The following is a 26,951-nucleotide window of genomic DNA, read 5'->3' on the forward strand; positions in this document are numbered from 1 at the left end:
GCCCTTTAAGGTTGGCTGACCCCAGCCTCAGGGCCTTTGCACTTACCGATTCCTATTCATGGAACCCTTTCTCCTCAGGTCTTTGCACAGCTGGCTCCTTCTTGTTCAAGGCTCAGCTACAATGTCATCTGTTCAAAGACACCTTACCTGGTCCCCAATTTAGGTCCCCAGTGGGTGGTTGAGAAGCAGAAAGGGCTCGCTGTGATTACAGAAAGAGGTGGCCGAGAAGGACCCATAGGATTTTCCAGGCCAGAGGACCCTGGACACAGGCTGTAGGTCATTCCAGGTTGGCGTAAGTGACCCTTTGGAGAAAATGGTGAAAGCCAAAGATTTTCTTCCCCCAAATGTCCACATAGATGTAAGTTTGCTTACCACATAATATTGCTTAGTTCATGGGTCCCCACACCTATTCAAGGTCTCTATGGAAGGATTCGGATCCAGAGAGCCCTGCCATCGGATTAGGATTAAGATCCCGAGAGGATGGGTGCTTCTAGCCAGCCTTCCAGCGGGATGTTACTCTTCCTGGAATCTTCGCTGGCCCCACAGGCGGAGTGGAGCCCTTCCTCTTCCGCCTGTCTGTAAAGACTCAGGGAGCCCAAGTCTCCCCGGCTGGGCTGTCACAAGAGAGCACTTCCCTCCGGGTTTAGGCGTCAAAAAGAAACCCAGCTTGAGGAAGGAGACGCCATTTTTGTGAAGTCCCTGCCTTATTCTGTTTCACACCCTTTCGAACAGGGGTCCTCAAACTACGGCCCACGGGCCACATGCAAATACAAATATTGTATTTGTTCCCGTTTTGTTTTTTTACTTCAAAATAAGATATGTGCAGTGTGCATAGGAATTTGTTCATAGGGTTTTTTTTTTTTTAACTATAGTCCGGCCCTCCAATGGTCTGAGGGACAGTGAACTGGCCCCCCGTTTAAAACATTTGAGGACCCCTGCTTTAGAAAGTATCGTTTCACTCTGAAGAATTCTTCTCCACCAAGATGGACCCATAAGATTTTAGCCAAGCCCCAAGTTTGCTTTGGGACCCAAAGACCACTACTGAGGCAACTCATGTCTCCTTGTTCCCCTCACTGCCTGTGACATGAGCTTGACATCTACTTACCACCCTCATTCAATAAAATCTCACCATCCTCAATTCCTGGTTACCCAGTGTCTCCAGACTCCAGCAAAAGGAAACACACCTTTTGAGTGTGTCGGTTTGTCAGGCCCTAAGCCTGGCACCTTTACACCCCTGAGCTCAGCAAATCCTCACAGTCCTCTATGAGGTTCAACATTTGAGAGGGCTGCCCAGCCCAGCAGAGCTCCCCCCGCTGGGCGGGTCTCAGAAGTCTCTGTGTATTATATGACCCTGACCCCCTGGGCCATCAATGATTGGCTCCTGTGGCACCTGAGTCTGGCATGGTCACTCACATTCCATGTCCTGAGAATCTGGATTGGAACACAGAGGCACTGGCCAGCACCTGCTGGCACTGAAGGACGGTGGGCTGGCCAGGTGGCTGCTTGGACTGTGAGCCTAGAGAAGCAGAGTGCTCACCTGAGAGAGGCAAGGAGGCAGGGAGGATAAGAGACAGAGACAGAGAGAATGAATTGGGGCTGAGACGTCAAGAGACCTATGGCCCAGAGAGATGACGAGAGCAAGCCCAGTTCCTGATGATTTTTTAGTTCCTAGCTCCAAATCCTCTTAAGGGTTTGCTTTATTTCCTCCCCTCGGGTACCATGATTTACCTTCTAATCTATAATAATAAAAACGTAATATGCTAATTAGACCAGATGACCTTCTGGACGAAGTAGGGGCTGCAAGGAAGCCTGGGTCCCAGGTGCCAGAGGGAAGCTGGTGCCGGCAGCTGGGGGAAGGAAGGCCTACTCTTGCACAAATTTCGTGCATTGGGCCTCTAATTTAATGATAATAATTCTCTTTCTGTTTCTCCTCATCCTCCACCTCCTCCTTCTTCCAGTTCAGCATCATTTTGTTACTACTGGTTACAACTACAAGATGTTGATAAGACTGGTAGGTTGTAGGATCCCCATTTTACAGAGACAGAAACGAAGCTCAGAGATTAAGTCACAAGCCTAGGGTCACACCTTAGTCAGTGGCCAAGGTGGGAAACAGGTGTCTCTGTGATTCCAGTTGCTGACATGTATGGAGTACGTTCTTCCTGCCAGGTATTTTCTAAAAGCTTTACAGGTGCAGCCCTAGCTGGTCTGGCTCAGTGGATAGAGTGTCAGCCTGCGTACTGAAGGGTTCCATATTCAGTTCTGGTCAAGGGCTCATACCTGGGTTTCAGGCTCCATCACTGGTCCTGATTGGGGCGCATGCGGGCTGCAACCAATCGATAAGTATCTCTCACATCGATGTTTCTCTCTCTCTGTCTGTCCCTCTCCCTTCCACTCTCTCTAAAAATCAATGGAAAAATATCCTCGGGTGAGGATTAACATAATAAATAAATAAACAAAGGCTTTACATGTGTTATCTCATGTCATCCTCAGAGCATCCCCATGGGGGAGATACTGTTGTCAGCACCATTTGAAAGATGAGGTATTGTTGGTGCTCTTGCCCCACTTCGGGCGTCCATTTATGCCGGGGTTCATGTCCCAGCATCAAGAAGGGTTCAGGAGTCTGGAAAAGGGGCTGCGCGTAGATGACATAGAAACCCAGAGACTAATAAAGCGTTCGGAGACGAGATATAATTTTGAAAGGCATTGGGGGTCAGAGGACCTTTAGCTAAAGGAACTGAAGAGTGTCCCTCCTTGTGTAGGACCCTTGCTTTTATTAACACCATTTGTCCTAAGGCAAGGTGGAGATAATACACTTCATAGGGTAAGGTTTCAAAGGGCACAGAAGCATTGTCAGTTTGGGGAATAGCCTACGGCTGTTCAGGTGTTTGGCCAGTAGGAGGCAATAACATGTAGATTAAGATGCCCTTTAACTGTCTGGCAGCCACAATCAGTTTCCTATTCAGGTTTGGGGAAATGCCTTTAGCCATTCCCAACAGGTGACTACATGTGTGACTCAACCCTGTTGAGTCCCCAAGTCTCATCAACCTTTTGATGAAACTCTTGAAATTATGACATGCTGGAATTGGTCTCCGGCATCTCACCCTTTTTGATTTTTTAAATTTAACAAGAATGTATGTTTTAAGATTTTTAAATTCAATTGAAAGGACAGAATTCTATCATGTCCCTTTAAATTGCTGCCAGGCATTAAAGGAATTAGATTGCAATAAGTTTCTTTCTGGGCCAACAGTTCTTAGAGTTCCAATTTCAATGTCCAACAGTTTCTTATATGTACATGTCAGCAATGATATTTCAGTTCTGGATGGTGGACAGATGGTGACAATGCAGGTCTGACCTTCTCTGGTTTGGTCCTGGGCAACCTGCAGCAATACACAGCTGCTGACTGCTAGCATGGCAAGGCATCTTCACCATCTTCATTTCTGGACTGTCTTTCTTCTTGTTGTCTCATGGGGCCACTGCTATTCTGTGACTGGAGCACTCTGGTCAGTTCCTCTCTTGGGATCCATTGTTGCAGGAATCCACATGGGCTTGGAGGAGTTTTCTGGAAATATACAAACATATTCTCGACCAAAGGTTAATAAAGGAATCTTATCTATATATTAGACTTGGAATCCTTTTTATTTTTGCCCAAATGATTTTCCTTTGGCTTATTTTAACACCATATGTGTTTTTATGGGTGTCTTGTTATTAGCATTACAAATTAAAATTAATTTTCAAGTAAAAAATTTTTTGATGTAATTAAGGCTTTTACTTACAGGGCATTATTCCACTATCCCCCCTTTTTTGATTTTAATATTAGGAGGCTTTTAGAGATTTTACAATGCAGTCTTGATAACTTTTAATTTCAATTTCTTGTATAGAAATATGACTGCTCTGGATTTATTGTATGTTAAGCAATTTTTGAACCATCAATAAAAATTATAGTTAATACTTTAGGATCAAGTTTCTTGTACAGCAAATTAAGTTTCTTGAATATTTATTTATTTCAATTAGCCAATTTAAATTAGTCTGAAATAAGGTTTACTATTATTATTTTTAACTTTACTTGTCCTAGGTTATAGAGAATAAATGATACTAACTAAACTTCTGCAACTAGTCTTTGAATAACTTACATTGGCTGTATTCAGGGAGGCAAAAACATAAGTTATTTACCTTTAGGCCTAATGTAACTAATTTGTAATTACAGCCCTTCAGGTGTTCAAAGGAAATCTTTATTTACTCCTAGAGTAGTTTTACAGGCCATACTTAGAGGATTTCAACTGAAAAGAATTTTTGTCTTTCTTTTACACTACAAACAACAAATGTTAACAAATATTGCTTTTTTGATGTTGACTGATAATGCCAGGCTATGTTACATTAAACTTTCCTTACAATCATGGTGACTATTGGTATCAGATTTGGTATTTTAACAATTTTTAGTTTATTCTGTAAATATTAGTGAAAGAGATTTTAAAATTTTAAAATTTTCTCCTTTTTATTAAATTTAGAATTATATTTTTTAACAGTATTCCCTTTCGGCTTATTTGCATATACAGAGGGATTATGGGAAGCCTTCAGTATCTTTTTTAGAAGAATTTACTTTACTAGGATTAAATTGCTTACAAAGATATTGGCTTCTCATATAACTTAATTTATATGAGATCTTGATTATATTTTTAAAAGTTAATTTATTAAGTAATTTAAGTAGGTATTTTTATTTAAAAAGCAAAGTTAGTAAATTTAGTAAACTTCAACGTCTGATTCACAAGGTGCAAACGCTGCCTCCAGCCTAATTTAAAATGCAGGCAGCGAGGGCTTTTGTTTTTTAAATTACATCTTAAAATTCCACTGCTGTATTTTAAGAGATATTAAACAAAATAACTTGTTTTGCCCTTTCTTAGAGGCAAAAACTTAAAATATATTTATAAATTTTTATTTGATAAAGCTTTCCATGTGATTTCAAGTATATTAAATTTGGTTAAATTCAAAAATATTTTCTTTAAGTGAGAACAAACCTTTGAAAACATTTCAGGGCCTGTGAAAAGCCTCAAGGTTATTCCTTGGTTATAGTTTTGAAATCCAACTTGAAAGATCATCAAATATATATATATATATATATGCATATATGATTTAAAGATTATATACTTTGTATAATTATTAAGAGATATCAATTAAATTTAAACTGGATTTTGCATTAGAAATTTCGGTTGGGATCACAGAATTTATCCTCTTTTTCAATTAGACCAATGAGTAATATATTTTGAATTCCTAATTTTTTCAGAGAAAACACCAGATTTTCTTAAAATTAAATTTCTATACTTTAGGCATTTAGTTACTAGAACTACAATTTCTCCCAATATAATTTAACTATAACTTTAAACTTTTAGCTGGCAAGTTAAATATTTTGCATTTTTTTAGATTAATGACACCTTATATTCTTAAGAATAAACTTCAAAAATACAAGACACAATCAATAGATTCAATTCTGTCCTCTAGATTTTTCATGAGGGAAATTTAGATTAATATTTTAGCATTTTGTTATTTCAGAATATCTAATTCAATTTAGCAAACTCTCAAAGCCTTGGGCTGCCATTGACTGGAAACAGGTAACCATTAAAATGCAAATTAGTTACATTCTTTCTTCCAAGGAGGGGAAACTGGGAAGCAAGCCTGTCTTTAGAAGTTGCCACTGGCAGGAAATTTTTGGCCTACCTGCTTGTTCTGTTGGGGGAAGAAAGGCTAGCCCTTCCTCCATTAGAAAGGTGCAGCTAGCTTTTTTAACTAACAAAGGGCCAGTTTTTTACCTGGGCTATTTAGATTTTTATAATTAATATATTATTCAATAATTCTTGAGATTCAAATCCAAATATTATTTTAAGGCACATTTAGCAAATTTTTGCAACAAAGACAATTTTACTGAATTTTCTTTTCAGCCTAAAAGTTAACTTTGGAACAGGCTTCATTAACATTTTAAAAACTACTCTTTATTATGGAAATACCAATCTTGCTCCTAGAATCTAGCCAGCATCCTTTTTCCTTGGGTCAAATTTGCCATTTTTCTTAGGAAATAATCAGTCTTGGGTTTTATTTTGTACATTTGTAAAGAGATTCCAGCTCAAAACTCTATCTAAATGTCCAAAAACAGGACAGTTGCGCGCATTTCTTTTGGCCACATTTCTCTTTACACGTGCACAGAAATCCCAGACGCATTTTTAAATTTTGTAAAACTTTTCAATTACGAGAAGGCGTATACTCGGGGAGGGGGCGTCCATATTGGATTGCCATGTGGCTCCCTTCTTCCCATCCCCCACATCCTGCTTTGGAAGAAGTTTCAGCAAATGACCTGGTGGCGTATTTTTTCCCAAAGTCATGCTTATTAGAAGAACAGATTTTAAATTTTTTTCCTTTTTCGCTTTCCAAAGTAATTACTAGCACCCAAGGTTATCTTAGCCAAAATTTGGTTATCATAAGATGTTCTCCGGTAATTTTTAAACAAAACATTAAGTAATCTCATTGTGGGAGAGCTTATAGCTCTGCCCTCTCCTGCCACCTTTGAATCTCTCCACACCAGAGATTCCAAATACAAATTAAGACTTTAATTTGAACAAGAAACCACATTAAAAATGACCATGGCATTCTTTTTTCAGCCTGATTTAAAAGAGTACCTTTTAGCCCTAACCGGTTTGGCTCAGTGGATAGAGTGTCGGCCTGCGGACTCAAGGGTCCCAGGTTCGATTCCGGTCAAGGGCATGTACCTTGGTTGCGGGCACATCCCCAGTAAGGGGTGTGCAGGAGGCAGCTGATCAATGTTTCTCTGTCATCGATGTTTCTAGCTCTATCCCTCTCCCTCCCCCTCTGTAAAAAAAATCAATAAAATATATTAAAAACAATTCCATAAAAAAAGAGAGTACCTTTTAATATTCCAATTTCTTTATAATTTTGCCCTCTTATCAAAATTTTCCCCATAATAATCTGACTTAAACACAAAGTATCACTCATGCACTTTCGGATCCGTGGGCTTCCGAAGCTAACATGGGCTCTACGCATAGTTACTCTTACCACCATTACTGGTGTTTCTGCTCAGGCGAATCCTTCTTTTCCAGATGTCCAACGCCATTAATGGTGGTGCTTCCAGGGTTGCTGGTGCTCGGGCGCCATTTATTGTTGGTGCTCTTGCCCCACTTCGGGCGTCCATTTATGCTGGGGTTCATGTCCCAGCATCAAGAAGGGTTCAGGAGCCGAACCGGTTTGGCTCAGTGGATGGAGCCTCGGCCTGCGGACTGAGGGGTCCCAGGTTCGATTCCGGTCAAGGGCATGTACCTTGGTTGCGGGCACATCCCCACTGGGGGGCGTGCAGGAGGCAGCTGATCGATCTTTCTCATCGATGTTTCTAATTCTCTGAAAAAAAAAAAAATCAATAAAATATACTTAAAAAAAAAAAAAGAAGGGTTCAGGAATCTGGAAAAGGGGCTGCGCGAAGATGACATAGAAACCCAGAGACTAATAAAGAGTCTGGAGACGAGATATAATTTGGAAAGGCATTGGGGTTCAGAGGACCTTCAGCTAAAGGAACTGAAGAGTGTCCCTCCTTGTCTAGGACCCCTGCTTTTATTAACACCATTTGTCCTAAGGCAAGGTGGAGATAATACACTTCATAGGGTAAGGTTTCAAAGGGCACAGAAGCATTGTCAGTTTGGGAAATAGCCTACGGCTGTTCAGGTGTTTGGCCAGTAGGAGGCAATAACATGTAGATTAAGATGCCCTTTAACTGTCTGGCAGCCACAATCAGTTTCCTATTCAGGTTTGGGGAAATGCCTTTAGCCATTCCCAACAGGTGACTACATGTGTGACTCGACCCTGTTGAGTCCCCAAGTCTCATCAACCTTTTGATGAAACTCTTGAAATTATGACATGCTGGAATTGGTCTCCGGCAATGAGGAGATGGAGGCAAGGGGAGGTTGAATTGTCTGCTCAAGGTCATGTAGCCTGTGAGGGCCAGAGCCAAGGTTGGAACCCAGGCAGTAGACGCGCTCTTAAAACTTAAACGCTATGGGTATAGTATTAATGCGGCCTCGATGATTCTGGGCGCAGCGGACTGGGTGTGGCAGGGATGTGAAGTTCCCAGAAGTTGATAAATGTAGGTGTGTCAAATCGAACCATGGACCGTTAGAGAATGGGTAAGCCCTCGGAGGTCCCTACTGGACCCCGTTTCCACCTAACATGAGTGTCTGTTCTTGGCAGCTCTGACCAGTGGTCACTCCGCCCCTGCGATATGGTGCCTAGCCCATCATTGAGCAGGTCGGGTCTAGCCCCCTGGGCTCTCACTAAATACTTGGCTCCTCTTCTGCCCTTCCCCCCTAAGTAACCCTTAGTTTACCTCCTGAGCAGGCATACCTCACAGCTCTGGTGACCGCAGGGTTTCCAGTGGTTTGGGAGATGCATGCATTTAGAAACGGGATCTTGTCAGGAACACAGCAAGCTCAGCCCTCGTCCCCTTAGCGTGCCCTTCATGGCCCAGAGGGAAGACAGGGCAGACCCTCCAGGGCTGGGTCCCTGTGGAGGACAGCCTGTCCGTGGTGGTGTGGAGTGCACTCCGGGCTCCCAGCAGGGATGTGCTGACAGTGTCTGTGGCCTGTGGGTGGTAGAGAAGCAGAAAGGGCTCGCTGTGATTCCAGGAAGAGGTGGCCGAGAAGGACCCTGAGGATTTTCCAGGCCAGAGGACCCTGGACGCAGGCTGTAGGTCATTCCAGGTTGGCGTAAGTGACCCTTTGGAGAAAATGGTGAAAGCCAGAGATTTTTACCCCCAAAATGTCCACATAGACATAAGTTTGCTTACGACCCAAAATTGCTTAGTTCATGGGTCCCCACACCTACTCAAGGTCCCTATGGAAGAATCCGGATCCAGAGAGCCCTGCCATCGGATTAAGATCCCGAGAGGATGGGTGCTTCTAGCCAGCCTTCCATCCAGCGGGATGTTGGGATCTTCGTGGACCCCACAGGCGGAATGGGGCCCTTCCTCTTCCTCCGCACCTGTCCCTTTCGCTGTATTGCAGTAGTCTTTAAAAAATGTGGCCCTTAGACCAGCAGCCTTAGCATCACCGGGGAACTTGTTAGAAAGGCAAATTCTGGGTGGGGCCCAACAACCAGTCTTTGCACAGACCTCCCTGTGACTCTGAGGATTGCTCAAGCGTGAGAAGGGCCGCTGCCAGCAATCGTCTGCTCTGTGCCAAGCCTGCCCTACGACGCATAAAGTGCTGGGCACATAGTAAGTGCTCAATGAATATTAACTGCATCCTGTTCCCCTGATCCCCAGAGCAGGCTTCTTCCCCCCGTCCCCCCTCACCCCTTGGTCCCCTATAGCTCTGAGTCTGGTGACTGCGATGCAATGTTATTTGGGTCCAGTTTCTTTCTATTCCAGGGCTTACGGTCGGTCAGGATTAGTTAGCTCCGCTAGGCAGAGGAGAGGGCTTGGCCTTGAGGAAGGTGCCCCAAAACTTCCACACAGGGATGGAACCAGAGTCATCAAAGCTGGCAACATCTGTCCAGGCTACAAGGCCTCAGCCACCTAAGCGCAGTGGTCGGCAAACCACGGCTCGCGAGCCACGTGCTGCTCTTTGGCCACTTGAGTGTGGCCCTTCCACAAAATACCATGTGCGGGCGCGCACGTACAGTGCGAAGTTGACTTAAAACTTTAAGTAAAGTTTTTTAAGTTAGTTTTAGGGAACGTTGTGGAGTGAAAGAAGATGTAGTGTCGAGGATTGAGAAAGGTATGTTGAGATGGTTTGGACATATAGAGAGGACATATAGAGAAGGAGATAGAGGAAACAAGTATACAAGACAAGTGTGGATGGGAGAGTTGGAAGGGGTCGACCTCAGCGAACGTACCTCAATCAGATTGAGGATGTTTTTAGCAAAGGCCAGTTTAAGAGTACCCTAATTAAGTTAATAACAATGTACCTACTTATATAGTTTAAGTTTAAAAATTTTGGCTCTCAAAAGAAATTTCAATAGTTATACTGTTGATATTTGGCTCTGTTGACTAATGAGTTTGCTGACCACTGACCTAGTGGATGAGGGGCAAGCAGGCAGGGGGCTGACCGGCCAGCAAGTATGCCCAGGGCTCATGGGAGCCCAACTCTGCCAAACTCTGCAGGCTGGCCTGATCCCTTTGGTGCCTGCCTTACACCAGCTTTGGCAAAGTCTGCTGAACCTATGCCAGGGTGGCAGGCTGGCAGGGAGGGGAAATGGACACTTTATTTTTAATGACTCTTCAACTTTTGGGGATTGGGGGAATGGTTAGAAGATCCCTCTTCTTAACCTCGTGTGTGTGTGTGTGTGTGTGTGTGTGTGTGTGTGTGTTCCCTGGTAAGAGTGTGTCTCTTAATTCTATGCCTCCTATGGAGAGCTATATTCCCACATTTCATTCTTCAGGGGAAAGATGTGTCTTCTATACTGTCCCTCAGTTTCCTGACATTTATTTTTAAACTATATTTTTATTGATTTCAGAGAGGAAGGGAGTGGGAGAGAGAGATAGAAACATCAATGATGAGAGAGAATCATTGATAGGCCACCTCCTGCACGCCCCCTACTGGGGATCGAGCCTGCAACCTGGGCATGTGCCCTGACCGGGAATCAAACCCGTCATCTATCTGGGTTCATAGGTTGATGCTCAACCACTTAGCCACGCCAGCAGGCAGTTTCCTGGCATTTAAAAAATATTAACTTTTCTGAGGAGTGCACAGAAAAAAATTCTGTAATCCTTTTTGTTTCATATCGATCCAGCTCTTAACTTCTTTTGTGTGATTTTTTTTTAAAAGTGGGGTCAGTGCAAAGATACCTGTTTATCCTTAATTTCTAATGGTTTTATTTTTAAAAAGTAACCTCATAGTTTTCTCTCGGGGAAGGGGAAAGAAAGATTTCCCTCATCTCATCTATAAGCAATTCTTTAAGTTTTTATTCTAAAAATCAATCAATTGTAGAAGATGTAGGATGGACACAGTAATCCCTCTGTCTCTTTAGGGAGCAGGCCCTTCACACTTAATTTTTTAAAGAATTGATTTTGGGGACAGGTGAGGAGGAGAACAGGAAAAAAAAATCCCCTTTAAAATTTCCCAAATCACAAGAAGGCAGTTCCTCAAAGAAAAAAAAAGAAAAGAAAAAGAAAAAAAGTGATTATTTAGGATGTTGGATAGAAATATTCTTGTTCACCATTTATTTCGCATAGAAACAGTTTCTCAAGTTTTTCTTTTGAAAATGAACCTGATCGGGGGCTATGGGAGGGAGCTAACCCCCCTCTAACCTTTATTAACCCTCTTGTCTTACATAGGGCCATTTCTTCAAACTTATTAAAATAAACGTTCTTTGCCGAAACCGGTTTGGCTCAGTGGATAGAGCGTGGGCCTGCGGACTGAAAGGTCCCAGGTTCGATTCTGGTCAAGGGCATGTACCTGGGTTGCGGGCACATCCCCGGTGGGGTATGTGCAGGAGGCGGCTGGTCGATGTTTCTCTCTCATCGATGTTTCTGACTCTCTATCTCTCTCCCTTCCTCTCTGTAAAAAATCAATAAAATATATTTTAAAATATATATATATATATATAAAAAAATAAAATAAACGTTCTTTAAACATTTTTTTTTGGACTAGGGTAAATAGACATACTCTGTTCACCCCACATTTCACATAATTATAAAGCAGCTCCTCAAATATTTATTTTAAAAATCAGCCTGAGTGGGGGGCTAGGAAAATTCCCCTGACTGCTCTTGACAGCCATGGGGCCATCTCTTCAAACTTCCACATGACACGGGAATGTCTGGAGGGCGGCCACGGGGACATCTCCACTGAGCCTTCCATAAGGCCAGCTCTTCAAACTTTATTTTTAAAAAATCCATCTGATTTTTTGGGGGGTGAAGGGGGAGCCGAAGAAGAGTTCCCATTAACCCCTTGTGTTCCGCGGGGAGGCAGCTCCCCAAACTTTTTTCCCAACGTGAACATGACCTTTCGGAGGGGCTGGAGCGCGGGGGGCGGGCAGGAGGGCGCCGGGGGCGGGCGCGGGGGCGCGGGGAGGGCTGGGCGCGGCGCGGGAAAGTTTGGGGGGCGGGGGCGCCGCGGCCCCGGGGCTGGCGGGCGGGCGGGAGCGGCGCGCCCGCCCCGGGGCCCGGCCGGCTTTGTGTGCGGCGCGGAGGCCGAGGCCGAGGCCCGGGGCTCGCGGGCCGCGCGGCGGGGCCGGGGGGGCGGGCAGGGCGGCGGGGGCGGCGGCGGCCCCGCGAGGGGCGGCTCGGCGGCGGCGGCGGCCGGTGCGGGCTGGAGGTGGGGGCGAGGGCCGGGCGCCCCCCCCGCGCCCCCGCCCCCCCGGCCTGAGCGGGGCGGGCGGAGGAGGGAGCGGCGGCGGCGGCGGCGGCATTGTGCGCGCACCGGCAGCCCGGCCCGGGAGGAGCAGGACGCGCCGGGGCCGCCTCCTCCCGCACGGACCCATGAACCAGCCGGGCGGCGCGGCGGCTCCGCAGGTACGAGGGGGCCGGGGGCGAGCTCGGCGCGGGGGACCCGGGGGGCCGCGGCCCGGGGCGCTGCGCCACTTCATTGCCAGATGTGCCAAATGCCAAGTGCCCGGGCACGTTTGCGGGCTTTTTGTGGGCGCCCACGGGAGGGTCGGGGTCTGGATCGCCCCCCCCCGGGCGCCGCGGGGTGCGAGGAGGGTGGGAGACGCGGTGGGGTCTCTCCGGACCCCCACCGGCGCCCTCTCCGGCCCCGGGCTCGGACCGGAGCCCAGAAAACAAAGCGGTGAGAGAACAGAGCAGCCATTTCAGTTTGGACAATTCACATTTTGCAAAAATGCAACCCCTGCCAGCTCTTCCCCCTCCCCTCCAAATTTGCAATTTCCCCCTGACCCTCTCCGCGCGCCCGGCGCCTGGCGAACCCCGGGAGGTCTTTCCTCCCCTGGCCCCCCATCTTTGCAACAATCTTTTTTTTTTTTTAGGCCATATTTCCCTTTCTCATTTTTTTTTTTTCTAATTTTTCTTCAAACGGTAGTTTTTTCCCATTAAAACGACGCCACCTAGAGGATACTATTCTGTAAATAAAAAAGAAATTAAAATTGAAAAGAAATAATTTTTATTTCTTATTTTTTCAAAAGTTTGCACTATAAATCAGTGGAGGGGAAAGGGATTCTTCTTTTTTCTTTTTGGGGTGAAAATTTTCTCTTTGATTTTTTTTCAGCAGCATGAAGGCAGTTTTTATTTCTGAAGCCAAATCCAGATAATATGTAAATGAAAATTAAGCTGGAATTTGAATGAATTCAGTTTTTGAAGGGATGAAAGCAAAAAGCCTCCTAAAACCAGTCAATTTGGCTGCCCAACTCATTTTAGTTTGAGCAAAAAACTAATTGGAATGAGGAAAAGAGGGAAATTGTTGAGTTTGGAGAAAACTGGGAGAAATTGGCTTTATGAAGCAATTAGAAATTGTACTTCATTGTAATTTGGAACTTGTTTAGTTTCGTGGGCAAAAAAGACTAATTTCACAATTTGGCAATATTTAAGTTCTATTTCCAAGAAGGAAGGATTTAAAAGAGAAAACAGACCCTAAAATGTTGGCTTTGGACACACCCAGAAATTGTAGGTGTTTTTTTTTTTTTTTTCCAATTTTGCATTTACATTTTACTGCATTTAAATCCCAAGGTTCTAAAGAAAAACAGAAACTGGAAAAGTTAAGAGTGAAATCCTCTCTTTTTCTCCCTGCGTTTGTTGGGTTTGTGTTATTCTGTTTTGTTTTGATGAAATAATTAAGATTGTTTTCTGATTTTGTTTTCTGAAAGGTCTAGGCATTTCTTTTTTGTTGTTGTTTTATTCAAAAAATGTCAGAAACCTTTTTTGAGCAATATTCAGTGGAAAAAATGTAAATTCGTTACATTATACAAATTGAGTAGCCCACAGATTTGTAGGAGAGACCGCCATTAAAATAAGATATGCATAATTAACATTATTATGAAAAAACTAACAGTGGATTCATAGAAGCTCATCTTTTATGGCCTGCAATTGAATCAGTGGATAAAGACAAGGGTTGAGGAATTCTTGGAGGAAGAAAATTTTCCCTTCTCTGTGCTTGCTCACTCTTCCAATTTGAAAAATTTATTATTTAAAAAAAAGTCCAGATTGATCAGAGGCCTCTTTGATTGTGGTGTGGGCTTGGTAGTTTATTAACATTCGGTATTTTTTTTCACAAATTTGATTATGTTTCAAAGGGGAAGAAAAATCCATTAGCCTTCATCATTTTGGGGTGTTTGTGATTTTTATTTTTAAGGCACAAATTTTACTGACTTAACAAGAAGGAAAGATAAAAAGGGAAGGACAGAGAGGAGATGAAAATTCTGATTCTCATCCACTTCTCTAGTGAAATACTTTGCTGAAAAAATTGGGTAAAACACCAATTCAGCTGATTCTAGTATCAAATTTTAATTTAATTTTTGAAGGAAAAAAAATCAAAATACAAACAAAAGCCAAACCCAAAGCTACTTGATGAAAGCATATGTGCTAACAGCATTTGATATTTTTTTTGATTTTAAAATGAATCAAATGAAGGTGAAACCAAAAAAAAATTTTTTTTTTAGATGACAAATATTGACGAATAAAAATTTAACAGATGAAAATAAGGTACCCACCCAAAGTTGAAGGGTTATTTGTAATGAATTACTATCTGATTGAAGTTGCTGGGGATTTTGAACCAAAAACAAACACAAAATGTTCTAATTTTTCTGTCCCCAAGGGGGGAATATTGTCAGCATTTGCAGGGTGGGATCTTGTGGGGGGTGGGAGGGCACGACTGATGGTGGGTCACACAGAGGAATCTCTGTGCCCCTTTCACTAGCCACCAGCTGATCTTGGAAGAAATGGTAGCCCCGGTCCATGGATTCCCAACCCTGTTTTGTAGAAATTCAGATTTCTAAGGGGATTCAAATTCTGTGAAATATATTTGACAGTGGTAGAGGTTTGACATTTCCCATCATGGCCATTGCATTTGGGAAATTTTATTTTTTTAGTAACAAAATCCTTTAGGGCTGATTGGCCACATTCTGACATATTTGGAATGAGCTTTTTTTTTTTTTTTTAAGTAGCATAATTAAATTTTTTTTTTTCCTGTTGAATTATTTAGGCCGATGTCTAGGACGGTCAAAGAATTTACAATTTTTAAGGGTTCTGATGGCCTCATGAGACAGTAGACCTGGGTTTAGCCAGAGATAGAGGAGAGCTGTGCCCTGGGCAGGGAAGCGGGTAGGTGGGCATCCCTACCAGGCATCAGAGAAAAAGTCAGGGTTGTAGATAACAGGTTATTACTGGTGCAAGGAATAAAAATAATTGCAGCATGTTCCTTTGTGTGTCCTGGCTCTCCTGACACACAACTCAGATGCCTTCCTTCCATTCTGCTGAAATTTTGTTGTGTTGTCTACATTGTAAAGGGAACTCCTGGCTGGAAATGGAAAATCATTTCTGTTTTGTAGACCTGTTTTTCTCTTAAAAAAAAAAATTGTTTATTCTGATCATGTTTGTTGTAGAGGAAATCGAGGTGCATGATGGTACTGTTGGAGGCGGGGCCAGTTTTCTTTTGTTTCTATTGGCGTCTCTCAGGATTGAGATCTGACCTGGGCCTTGCCTTTCTCACCTCCTATTTTAGATGGAAGTGTGACCAGAAATGGACACACGAGCTGATTTTCATTAGCCCATGTCTGCTTACCACACTCTCTTATAATATTGGGCAAAAAATCTGGCAAATTGGACTTGAGGGGTGGTAATTTGATGATGGGCTGCGTTATTTTGGTGAAAGATCATTTATACTCTCTTTCACAGTGGAGACTCTTATTACTTAATGTTTTGCTTTTCAGCCTAAGGAGGTTTTTTTTTTTTTTTTTCTAATAAGGTTTGAAATTTCAAGGGCCTGCTTTATAGCTTGACTTTGGACCAAGCAAGGGAACAGGGTTTGCTTATACTTTAGCCCTGCGCAGTGGTGAACTTGAACAAGGCCTCTTGCATTTGCTGAAGGAAAGCAACAGAGATGGCTGGTCAGTGGAAGGCTGACCTCTTCCTTGGTCCTAGAAAATAAACAGCCAGTGGTTTGTTTCACTTGAGAAACAGAGTTTAAAAACTCCTCCATCGTCAGATACAATTTCCCCCCCACCTTTGACTCAGCTCTTGGCACGCTGCTTCCCCGGACTTCAGAACCCTCAAGTCTTCTCCTTGGTGGGGAGATAAGAACTTCCTTGCTGTGCTCTGCTGGCGGTATAATTGACTTTTCATGGTCACGATGAAATTTGAATTTTTCCACGTTCTTGGAATGGTTTGTGCCCGTTGTGTCTCCTACCTGCCAGTGCAAAGTGAAGTAGATTTGTGGGTTCGCGGGCGTTCTAGCTTTCCCACAGTCTTGCTGTATGTCCTTGGACAAGTCACTTTTTCCTTCTGGACCTCAGTTTTTGCATCTGTCAAGTGAGAGCTTAGGATCCGAACAACAATAATAAATAAGTTTCATCTCTAATTCTGCCTCCAGGTGATTGGCTGTGGTTGCCCGAATCCTTGTGTTGGAAGGATTCTGAGCTCACGTCCATATTCTGGAGAGAGGGGTGCAGTGTCGTATCACAGAGTGGGGAGTGCACCTTAGTTACCATACCCAGCCTAGGCTGTGCCACGACCCATTCGTGGATTGTAAAGTCAGTTTAGTGGATCACAATCAGCATTAAAAAATAGCAGAGGCATAGCACAGTACTGAAAGCAAGTGTTGTCTCATGAGACGTTTGTTTTATTTATGTTTGCTCATGTATGTTGCATGATAAGAAATGGAGTTGCTACTGTGAGTCATGGTGAAACAGAGTTTGGAAGGTGCTGGACTATGATCCCCCATGATGCACCGCAGTTACACTTTCCTGCTCATACTTTATTTTCTCATATGTTATCCTGGCTGAGTTTTACGTGAACCCTGTGGGGTGGGTGCCCTGTGCCACAGGTGTGTCCCCTGGTTGAGGCTGCCTGGTGCTCAGGCTCGCGCCGCAGTTTGTTGGCCTTGGAGGAGGCCTGAAGGACAGGTGTAGAGCGAAGGCCGCGTCTTTGCCAGGTTTTCTTGCTGGAAAGAAGGTTTTGAGTCATTTGGAATCCCTCCCTTGGTGGGAGGGAGAGCAGTCACAATGACTTCTGTTCCTCACTTTTACTTCAGATTGCAGAGGAATTGTTCTGGAGTGAGAGTTCATGGTTGTGTCGTATTTAAATTTTAATCAGACTGTGTGTGTGTGTGTGTGTGTGTGTTTTTTTGTGGGTATGAACTTCATAAACACTCCAGAATTGCTGTGGCAGTCCCCTCATCTTTTAAATGTGTCAGACCAGTGCTGTCCAATAGAAACGTGATTCGAGCCACAAATGTGAGCCAGTGTGTAATTTTAAATTTTCTAGTAATCCTTTAAAAAGAGAAAAAGAAACAGATGAAATTAATTTGAATAATATAGTTTATTTAACCCAATATATCCACAACACTATTTCAATAGGCCAGTAACATAAAATTATTAACGCGGTGTTTTACATTCTTTCTTTGGGGCGTGCTAAGTCTTTTCTTAATTAGCCCCATTTCATGTGCTCGGCTGCCACGTGTGGCTAGTGACTTCTGTATTGGACTGCACACGGTCAGACCAGTGTTCCATTTAGTTGCTATTGGTGGCCTCAGAACGTTAGTGACGCATCTTTTAAAACTCTTGGTTTTGTTGATGGGACTTCCTTCCTGAGCCCTATCTGCTCAGGGGCATAGCCGCTGATAGTGGTGCTGATTCCATCCATTTAGTCTAGCCGTGGGCAAACTACGGCCGCAGGATCCGGCCGGTTTGAAATGAATAAAACTAAAAAAAAAAAAAAGACCGTACCCTTTTATGTAATGATGTTTACTTTGAATTTATATTAGTTCACACAAACACTCCATCCATGCTTTTGTTCCGGCCCTCCAGTCCAGTTTAAGAACCCATTGTGGCCCTCGAGTCAAAAAGTTTGCCCACCCCTGATTTAGCCTCTTGTGGCTTAGGTGGTTCACACCTCCCTTTAATTTGTCCCAAAGCAGCCTTCTGCCAGGGTTACACCAGAATGCTGTGCTTCTACATGACAAATGATGGCTAGAAACTCCAGCATGTGTGCCATTGAAGTTGAAAAGTGCAGGAGACAGTTGTAGGAGGTGGGTTTTAAATAAAGTATGGATCGAAAGGATGAAGATATAAGAAGACAGCAGGTGAGTAAGGCCGGCGTTGGGGTTCGAGGGGAGGAGGGAGGTGGAGCAAAGATGATCTGTCGGTGAAATTCATTTCTGAACTGAATGCGGAACCACCAGGAAATTGCCCCAGGATAGCCCTTAGGTCAGAAGCTCAGACATTTTCTGACATTCATCCAGTTGGTGAGATGGAAAGCTGGATTTGAGGCCGGCCAGACTAGAGTTTGAAATCCAGCCTCATGGCACGGTTAGCTTGGCATTGCTTTGGGAAAGTCACTTCTGGTTTGGGAACCACAGCTTCTGCATCTGGAAGAAAGGGGGCGCAGGGGAATAATCTTGACCTTGAATGGTTGTTTTACAGTTAAATGGAGCAGCGCTTATGGAAACACCCAGCTAATCCTTTGAAACTGGTCCTTGGAAGGTGGTCAGCACTTGTTAGTTATCTCTTGATCCAGTGGCCAGTGGATCTCCATTTGAGTCCCAATAACGAGTCCCCAAAATAAAACATGCTGGCTTATCTTCCAGGGGCGAAGGTAGGTAATAGTTGAAAAGGTCCACTTTTTGGTGGTGGTTTTAAGACAGAACAAGATGAGACATCTCCTGGGCCTTCTACATCTTTCTCGTCAAAGGTGTTCTCAATGCTTTAATTCTAGGGAGGCTCTAGTCTAGCTCCTCCGAATAGATCTGGATCTGTTTCCAAGCCTGTGGCACAGTGTTTAAAAGCCATAAATCTTAATCTTGGTGAACTGTGTACTTTGAGCTTCTGCTCACACTGAGCCTCCTGTCTCTAGCGCCGATCCCCTCGTTCATCTCCGCTCCATGAGAAACCAGACCCCCTCGAGACCACCTGCACGTGCTCTTCTCTGGAGCCCTCCCGGGCCTCCCCAGGCAGAGTTCATGTCTCCCCACTCCGAGGTACTTCCCACGTGCTCTGGACCCACAGATGAGCATTGGTTGGTTAGATTTCTGTTTCTCCGGCCAGCTCATGAGTTCCTTGAGGGCAGAGATCATGGGTTATTCATTTTAGGGCCTGGCACAGAGCAGCAGCTCAATAACTATTTGATGACTTAATTTGATTTTTGGAAACAGCTCAGATCAGTAGGACTTGAGTCCAGTGAAGAGTAGGGGACCACTTTGGGTTTGGCCATTTGGTCAAAATCAGTGTTTGATTAAGGAGCCATAGCCTCTTTCCTTAGAGCTGGCTCTGAAGCCATAGGCCCCTTGGAATGAGAAAGTAGAGGAGGCTTGTTGGGTGGGAATACTGCTGCTTTGACTTTACATGTCTCGGGGAATTTTTTTAAAAGTTCTCACCCCCTTCACTCTGTTGTGTAAACTATTTCTTTAAAATGGCTTGGGGGCCTTCTAGGCTCATCATCCAGATGGCCGATTTGCAGGTGTGATGAATGGGACTCAATTTCTAAGGATGTGGAAAGGGGGAAGCCTTGAGAATCTCAACAGTACCGGGTGTTTGCTCTAGGAGCTGGTCTTCTTGGCCACAGGCCCAGGAACTGGACATCAGGGGGCTGCTTGCAGAACCCCCGGATACATGGTCTCTTAAATGTAAAGTAGTTGTGTAATTTGGTGTTCAACCAGACCCCATGTTTGGTTGGTTTCTGGTTTGCAGATGCCAAAGGTTCAGGAAAATTTATGGGAGAAAACTGAGAACAGTCTGTTTATTTGCTTAATCATTTTCCAGTAAGTTTTATAAACCACTGCTATTTTTTAACACTTTATGTATGGATCAGCTTAGCATGTGAGCACAGGATCCAGGTTTGAGGTAGGCCATATTTCCTCAAGGGCCATATTCCCATGTTTTCCCATATCTGAAATTGGGATGTGTGTAACAATTCAAGTCTTCTGTGAGCACACTGTTTCTCCCTCTTGTTACTTTATTTTATTTTTTTGTATTCTCGAAAAATGCTTACAAAGTCAATGGTGTATCTAACCATCTCCAGCACCTTGGAATTCAGGGTCTTGTTCCTGGTGGGGTGCACTGTGACATTAGGGATTTCCAGTTAGGCACTTTTACTTTTTTTTAAACTCACTTATCTCTGGGCTTGGCTTTTCCATTGTACAGCGAGGCAGGACTTCACCCTGCGAAGAAGCTTCTGGAACTCTGAGCTTGCACCCCTTTCCTTTCATAACTTTGCTTCTCTTAAAGGCCTGAGTAGCCATGGGCGGGGAGTGGTGATGCCTTGAAAGCAATGGCCCTTCTGTACCGCCGCATGCGTGAGCTGGCCTGCCCCGTGGCGGCACACCAGGCTGACATTTCCAGGGGTGGAATGAACAGACTGAAGTTCCAGGGGCAGGGCGTGGCTTCCCTCTCTGCTCCATCAGTTATAATGTTGTGATCTTTGCCAGAGTCCTTCATTTCCCTGCACCTTGTCTCCTTGTGTGTAAAGTGGGGATAACGACGACGACGATGATGATGGTGATGGTGATGATGATGATGGTGGTGGTGGTGATGGTGGTGGTGGTGATGGGTATGGCGCAGGATTCTTGTAAAAAGTTGTGAGGGGTGTGAGAAAGAAGCTTTGTGAAGGGTAAGGTGCTGTTCACTTACAGTATGCTATTTGTACATCATCTAATCCAGGAATGGTCAGTAAGTAACATTCATGCCACCGCTCCCCATTTCCAAGCCTGTGGCAGGCATTGCTAATCGAGCATAGGCCTCTTCCATTGAGTCTGGCCTGTGGCCTCAGAGCCCTCCTTAGTATGATGCAACAGTCAGTATGGTTTAGCATGGGACATAAAGCCAATTTGTCATTTTTATCTACACACACACACGCACACGCACACGCACACACACAGAAGTGAGGTGGAGTGACTTGTCCAAAATCTCAGTGAATAGGCAGAGGTGGAACGTCACGCCTCAGATTTCTTAGCTCCTCAACCAGTGCTTTTCCTACTGTTTGCACATACATCCGTCAAAAGGAATTAAAGTTAATTTGGTCTTGAGAAATAGAGGCTCTTGACTGTTATAATTAGATACCCTCGGGGTTGTCATCAAAGCAGGGCTGGGTGACCTGCTTCTGCCTGCTCCTGGAGTGATCAGGTTTCCAAGGGGAGATTCTGGTGGCGAGGCCACTGGATGGGGAGGCATCCCTTGCTCACTTCCTGTCGTTCAGGTGCCATGGCAGAGGGGCGAGGCAGGCCCTGGGGTTCCCGGGTGGCGACCTGGATTTGCCACAAGTTTGCTGTTTACACACAGATGGGTTTGCTGTAAGACCACAGATGGGTTTCTCAGTCTCCGAATCTTAATTTCTACATCTGGGAAATGGGATGGAATAATCCTGCACAAGAATGAAATGAAATAACATATTTGAAAATACTTTTTAAACCAAAGCCCTACATATGTATGCTTTATTTTTTAAATTGCTTTTTAAAAAATCCTTAACCGAGGGTATGTTTTTTATCGAGTTTAGAAAGAGGAAGGGGAAGAGAAAGAGAGAGAGAGAGAGAGAGAGAGAGAGAGAGAGAGAGAGAGAGAGAGAGAAACATCCATCTATTGGTTGCCTCCTGTAGGCACTCCACGGGGGATTGAACCCGCGACCTGGGTATGTGCCCTGACTGGGGAGTGGAGCCTGAGATCTTTTCGTGTACAGGGCGACACTCCAACCAACTGAGCCACACTGGCCGGGCCCTGGTGTTATTTTTTAACACGTGTTAATTTTTGTAACTAGCACTAACTATTAGTGCCCTGCTAGGTACATTGATTAAACCAAGTCCCAGACGGGTGCTCACAAGGTGAACTGGTCCCTTCTCTTGTATTTTATTTTATTTGCCAGTGTAAGGGTTAAAAAGTTTGGAATTTTTAAACCTTTGACAAGGTATATGCTGTCCTGTTAGATCAGCTCCTGCCCCCTCCCGTTTCATTCATGTCTGTGCCCTGCCTGGTCCCGGGAGGCCCTGGGTCTGGGCCCACTCACACAGCCCCTGTTTGTTTATCTGTTCAGTGGGCCAACAGTCCACTCATGCACCCCTCACAGGCCTCCTGCAGGCATCCCACAGCGGACTCAGAAGTGCTTCATAAACAGGGAGGACTGGAGAAGCATGTTGGCGACAACCCCTTTCTTCTCTTAAAAGGGAAAGGAGGGAGGCTGAGGTGAGGATGGTATTGAGTTGACAGAAAAATGATATAAATATTTTGGCTGACAAAGCAGAAGGCGGCTTCATATATAGGCTAAGGAGAATAAACGGAGTCAGGTGGTGCGCGGCTCCCCTGTCTGCGGTGAACACGGGAAGCCTGCTTTCTAGTGAAGCGAGCTTTGTGTCAGGGATGGGATCTTTGACTCCCAGGGGCCAGCCCTGGTCCTGGGGGTGGGATGGGGTGGGAGATGGGGGGTGGCGCCCAGGGAGAAAGAAATTGGATATCTTTTGCATGGGTGGAAATGATGCCTGCAAAGCAAAGGAGGCCTTAGTGTCTCTGAGGCCCCCGTGTCCCCCGGCAAGCCCCTGGCCTGCTGGTAACATTCAAAGTCAGTAGCTGTTTGGCCAACTTACTGGCTGTGTTATTGTCCAAGACAGCATGCCTGAGGGCTGAGCCGTTTCTGCCCCTCAGCTTTGAGCCTCCCCCAGACGAGTCCCACCAGTCCCAACACTACTGTAGGGAATGACGGATGGGAATTTTCATAGGCTGAAATTTTGCAGAGAATTTGTGTTTTGTTTCATTTGGGGCTCAGTGTTTTGCTAGCCAAGTAGACATAGCCAGGGCACTTGGAATACCCAGGGAGGCTCGATGGAGACATTTTTGGATGCTGGGGAAAAATTTTTTTTTTTTTTTGTAATTTTATCAACTGGGAAAAATAACTATAAAAATTGAAGGGTGTTTCTTATACTGTATGCTGGAAAAGCAGAAAGTGAAACTGATGTGAAATAAAACTGAAACTGGCCTGAAATGAAACCTCAGGGAAGAAAAACTTCCCTGGGGTGCTACTGGCTTGAGGTGGAATTTGTTTTGTGTGTGTGTGTGTGTGTGTGTGTGTGTGTGTGTGTGTGTCTAGTCTTCTTTCTGGATCAGAGAAGTCTAGAGCTAAAAAGGTAAGTAGGGATGACCTAAACTTGTGCCAGCCGGTATGCATTGGTAACCACTAGCCACATGTGGCAATTGGGCAGTTGAACTGTGGCTAGCCTGAATTGGGGTGTGCTGTAAGTGTCAAATCCACACCATTTTTTATAGACTTAGTAGGATAAAAAGACTGTAAAAGATCAGATCTCAGTAATACTTTTAAAAATATCGATTACAGGTTGAAATAACATTTTATATATTGGGTTTAAATAAGATACATTATTAAAATTAATTTCACTATTTAACCTTAGTTTTCCTTAAACAATGGGGCTGCCAGAATATTTGAAATTTCTTATGTCGTTGTATTATATTTCTACTAGAGGCCCCATGCATGGATTTGTGCACCGGTGGGGTCCCTCAGCCTGGCTTGCGCCCTCTCAAAATCTGGGACCTCTCGGGGGGCGTCGGAGCGCTGGTTTTGGCCTGATTCCCACAGGCCAGGCTGAGGGACCCCACTGGTGCACGAATATATGCACTGAGCTGGTTTTGGCCCAATCCCCGCAGACCAGGCTGAGGGACCCCACCGGCACCGGGCCTCTAGTATGCATATAAATTAATCTCTTCCCGCCCTCTCCCCTCCCCCTTCCCTCTGAGATTCATCAGTCTGTTCCATGTTTCCATGCCTGTGGTTTCCACTCCTGCGTTGAGCATCTGCCCCCTGGTGGTAAGTGCGTGTCATAGCTACCGGCCGGTCTGCTGCTCAGCCGGTCGACTGGTTGCTTAGGCTTTTATATATATATATATATATATATATATATATATATATATATATATATATACACACACACACACACACACACACACATATATTAGGACAATGCTGATCTAAGCTAACCTGCTCCCCTCAGAGAGGGGTAGTGACTTGCTCAGAAACATACAGCGCTCCATCAGGTAACTGGACAGACTGTAAGACTCATGGGACTGAGAAGGAAGGACGATGTAGTGGTTTAGGCATCAGCATAAGTAGGTGGTTAAAATGAAGGGGTGGTGGGAATTTATGAGAGTGAGACACACAGAAAGAGACAGAGGGGAAGAGGGAAAGGCGAGAGAGGGTGGAGGGTGGGAGAGAGAGAGAGAGATTGATTTTGAGAGATTGAGATTAGTCATTTAGGGGGAAAATGAAGCTGTTTTCCACTTTGCTTAGACATTCCCCTAAACATTAATTAAACACTTAGGAAGGAAGCAAGTAAATCTAACAACGCAGGCAAAAATAAATCTAAAAGATTACCCCCAACAACTTCTCTGCTTGCCAAAAAATTCCAAAGTCTTTTTTTAAAAAGTCTTTTGGTTTTAAATGGTTTTTTTTTTTGAAAACGAGTACAGTGCAGGGCATAAAAACCCAGGCCACATTAGGGGCTGTGCGTTTTGGGTCCTTGGGACCTGGAAGCTATTCTCTTGTGAAGTCACGTGTGTTCTCTGTATAGATTTGGGAGGCAAGGCTTCTAGGAGACCCAGAGGGCATACTGCCATAGCGGACAGAGCTGGTCGGGTGGGCATGCCATGTAGCAGCCCTGACCTCCAACCTGGCACAGAGACTGGAGCAGGGCGAACAGCCCAGGGGAGCAGTAAAGCTGACTTGAACCCCCGTCTCTAACTTTACAGCCCATTTCTCCTGTTCTTAATGTTTTTGAGCTGTGTGTTGGAAATTCAGCCTTTTAAACTTTCTTTCCTTCTTTTCTTTAATATTGTTTATTGATTTTAGAGAGGACGGAAACGGTAGAGAGAGAGATAAAAATATCAGTGATGAGAAAGAATCACTGATTGGCTGCTTCCTGCACTGGAGATTGGGCGGGCAACCTGGGCATGTGCCCTAACTGGGAATCGAACCATGACCTCCTGGTTCATAGGTCAATGCCCAACCACTGAGCCACAATGGCCTCACAGATTTTTGTTATTTATTTATTTATTTTTTAAAAAATATATTTTATTGATTTTTCACAGAGAGGAAGGGAGAGAGACAGAGAGCTAGAAACATTGATGAGAGAGAAACATCGATCAGCTGCCTCCTGCACATCTCCCACTGGGGATATGCCCGCAACCCAGGTACATGCCCCTGACCGGAATCGAACCTGGGACCTTTCAGTCCGCAGGCCGACGCTCCATCCACTGAGCCAAACCGGCCTCGGCAGATTTTTGTTTTTTAATCAGAAATGCTTTCTGTCAAAAGACTCAAGTTTAGAATTCTTATTTATTTCACTTGATTTTTGCAAAATAGAATTTTTCTGCCTTCAACTCTAGTTATTAGCCATTTGTGAGTGCTTATTATGTGCCAGGCTCTGGGCTAAGCATTTAACATCTATTATCTCATTTAATGCAATCACCCTGGAGAGTAGGCTTTTGTTGTTTGTTTGTTTTAAATATGAGGGCATTGAGATCCAGAGGTGAAAGGAATTGCCCAAGCGGACACAGCTGATATCAGTGGCGGTTGGATTCAAGTTCAGATGATCACGAGAAGCCAGACTCCAATAGGCCTTGGAGTCTTCCAAGCCCTGGCACCAAGCCTGAGAGTAGAGAAGACTTTAAGAGGACCATTCCCGTTTTATAGTTGAGGAAGGTGTGGAGTTGGTGATTGTGCTGGGACTTGGGCCCAGGGCCTTTAGATGCTCTGCTCGTGCCCTCTTGGGGGTTGTCCTGAACCATGGTGTCTTGGGAAGTTGTCCTCCCCACTCTGTGGGGCCTGGGCCCGGGCTCCCAGGCTCCTATTCCCCAGCTCCCAGCAGCGTCTCTGCAGACCAGCGGGTTGTGTGTTTCCTGCACGTAGAGCCTTTAATACCGAGTTTGAAAACAGTTGCAGAAGGTTTGCTGTAATTAATTACATTTGACATACTTGGAATCGGGGCCCCCTGGATTCAGAATGCAAATTTATGCCCAGGCAGATGTAAGGTATGCTTGGAGCCAAGAGCTCTGGCACATGCCAGCCAGGGCCTGTGGCATCGCTCTCTGCCCTGATGGGACTACTGTCAGAGGCAGCGAGTGGTGGAGGCAAGACTCAAACTCGGGATTCCTGGAGCCCACAGGCTGCTGGAGGAGAATAACCCAGGTCTCTAGCCTGAGACCTGCTCTTAACTCAGCCATGGTCTGGGGTAATTTCTTTTCCCTTTTTGGGCCTCAGTTTCCCCTACTCTACAGCAAGGGCTTGGATCTCAGAAAGCATGTGCTGATCACTTGTTCAGGGGCAGGAGGGCAACTCATCAGAGTTGGAACTTGGCGGGTGGTCTTTTAGAAGTACCGTGGACAAACAGCTGAGATGACGAAGGTTTGGCATAGGAAGGTAAGCAGGCAGCTATGGGAATAGACGAGAGGCATAAAAGGCCTCAGGTTAGCACAAGATGTTGCTCATTTCCAGCTCCTCATAGAGAAGTCATCCATTCAGCACCAGTCCAGGATTAGATGGTGTTAGATAGTTATTGCTGTGTACCAAAGCACCCCAAAACTTAGTGGCTTACAAAACAATAATTATTTATTGTCTCTCATGGGTTCTGTGGGTCAGGAATTTGGGAGGAGCTCAGTTGTTGGTCTGGTTTAGGGTCTCTCTGTGGTCATGTGATGGCTCTGGTAGGTCATCTTAAAGTCTTCTCTGTTGTCATATTTGGTGCTAGGGCTTGGAAGACTTGAATAGCTGAAGCTCCTCGGCCTTCCTTCCTTCCTTCCTTCCTTCCTTCCTTCCTTCC

The 26,951-nt window shown here is 44.8% G+C and overlaps 1 protein-coding gene across 8 annotated transcripts in view; it reads left to right on the forward strand.

Annotated features, from left to right (window-relative positions):
• Positions 1-12,348: 12,348 nt before the first annotated feature.
• Positions 12,349-26,951, forward strand: part of ZNF618 (zinc finger protein 618) — a 148,237-nt gene continuing 133,634 nt past the window's right edge. For 5 of the 8 annotated variants that reach the window (XM_036329768.1, XM_036329770.1, XM_036329771.1 and 2 more), the window contains exon 1: positions 12,349-12,499. In XM_036329768.1, coding sequence (XP_036185661.1) covers positions 12,467-12,499 — 33 coding nt within the window. In that variant the 5' untranslated portion in view covers positions 12,349-12,466. The remainder of the gene's footprint in view (positions 12,500-26,951) is intronic. The other 3 variants (XM_036329773.1, XM_036329774.1, XM_036329776.1) reach the window with 1 other exon arrangement.

The sequence above is a fragment of the Myotis myotis genome, unplaced genomic scaffold (assembly GCF_014108235.1).
Source record: "Myotis myotis isolate mMyoMyo1 unplaced genomic scaffold, mMyoMyo1.p scaffold_m19_p_12, whole genome shotgun sequence".
Lineage (NCBI taxonomy): Eukaryota > Metazoa > Chordata > Mammalia > Chiroptera > Vespertilionidae > Myotis > Myotis myotis.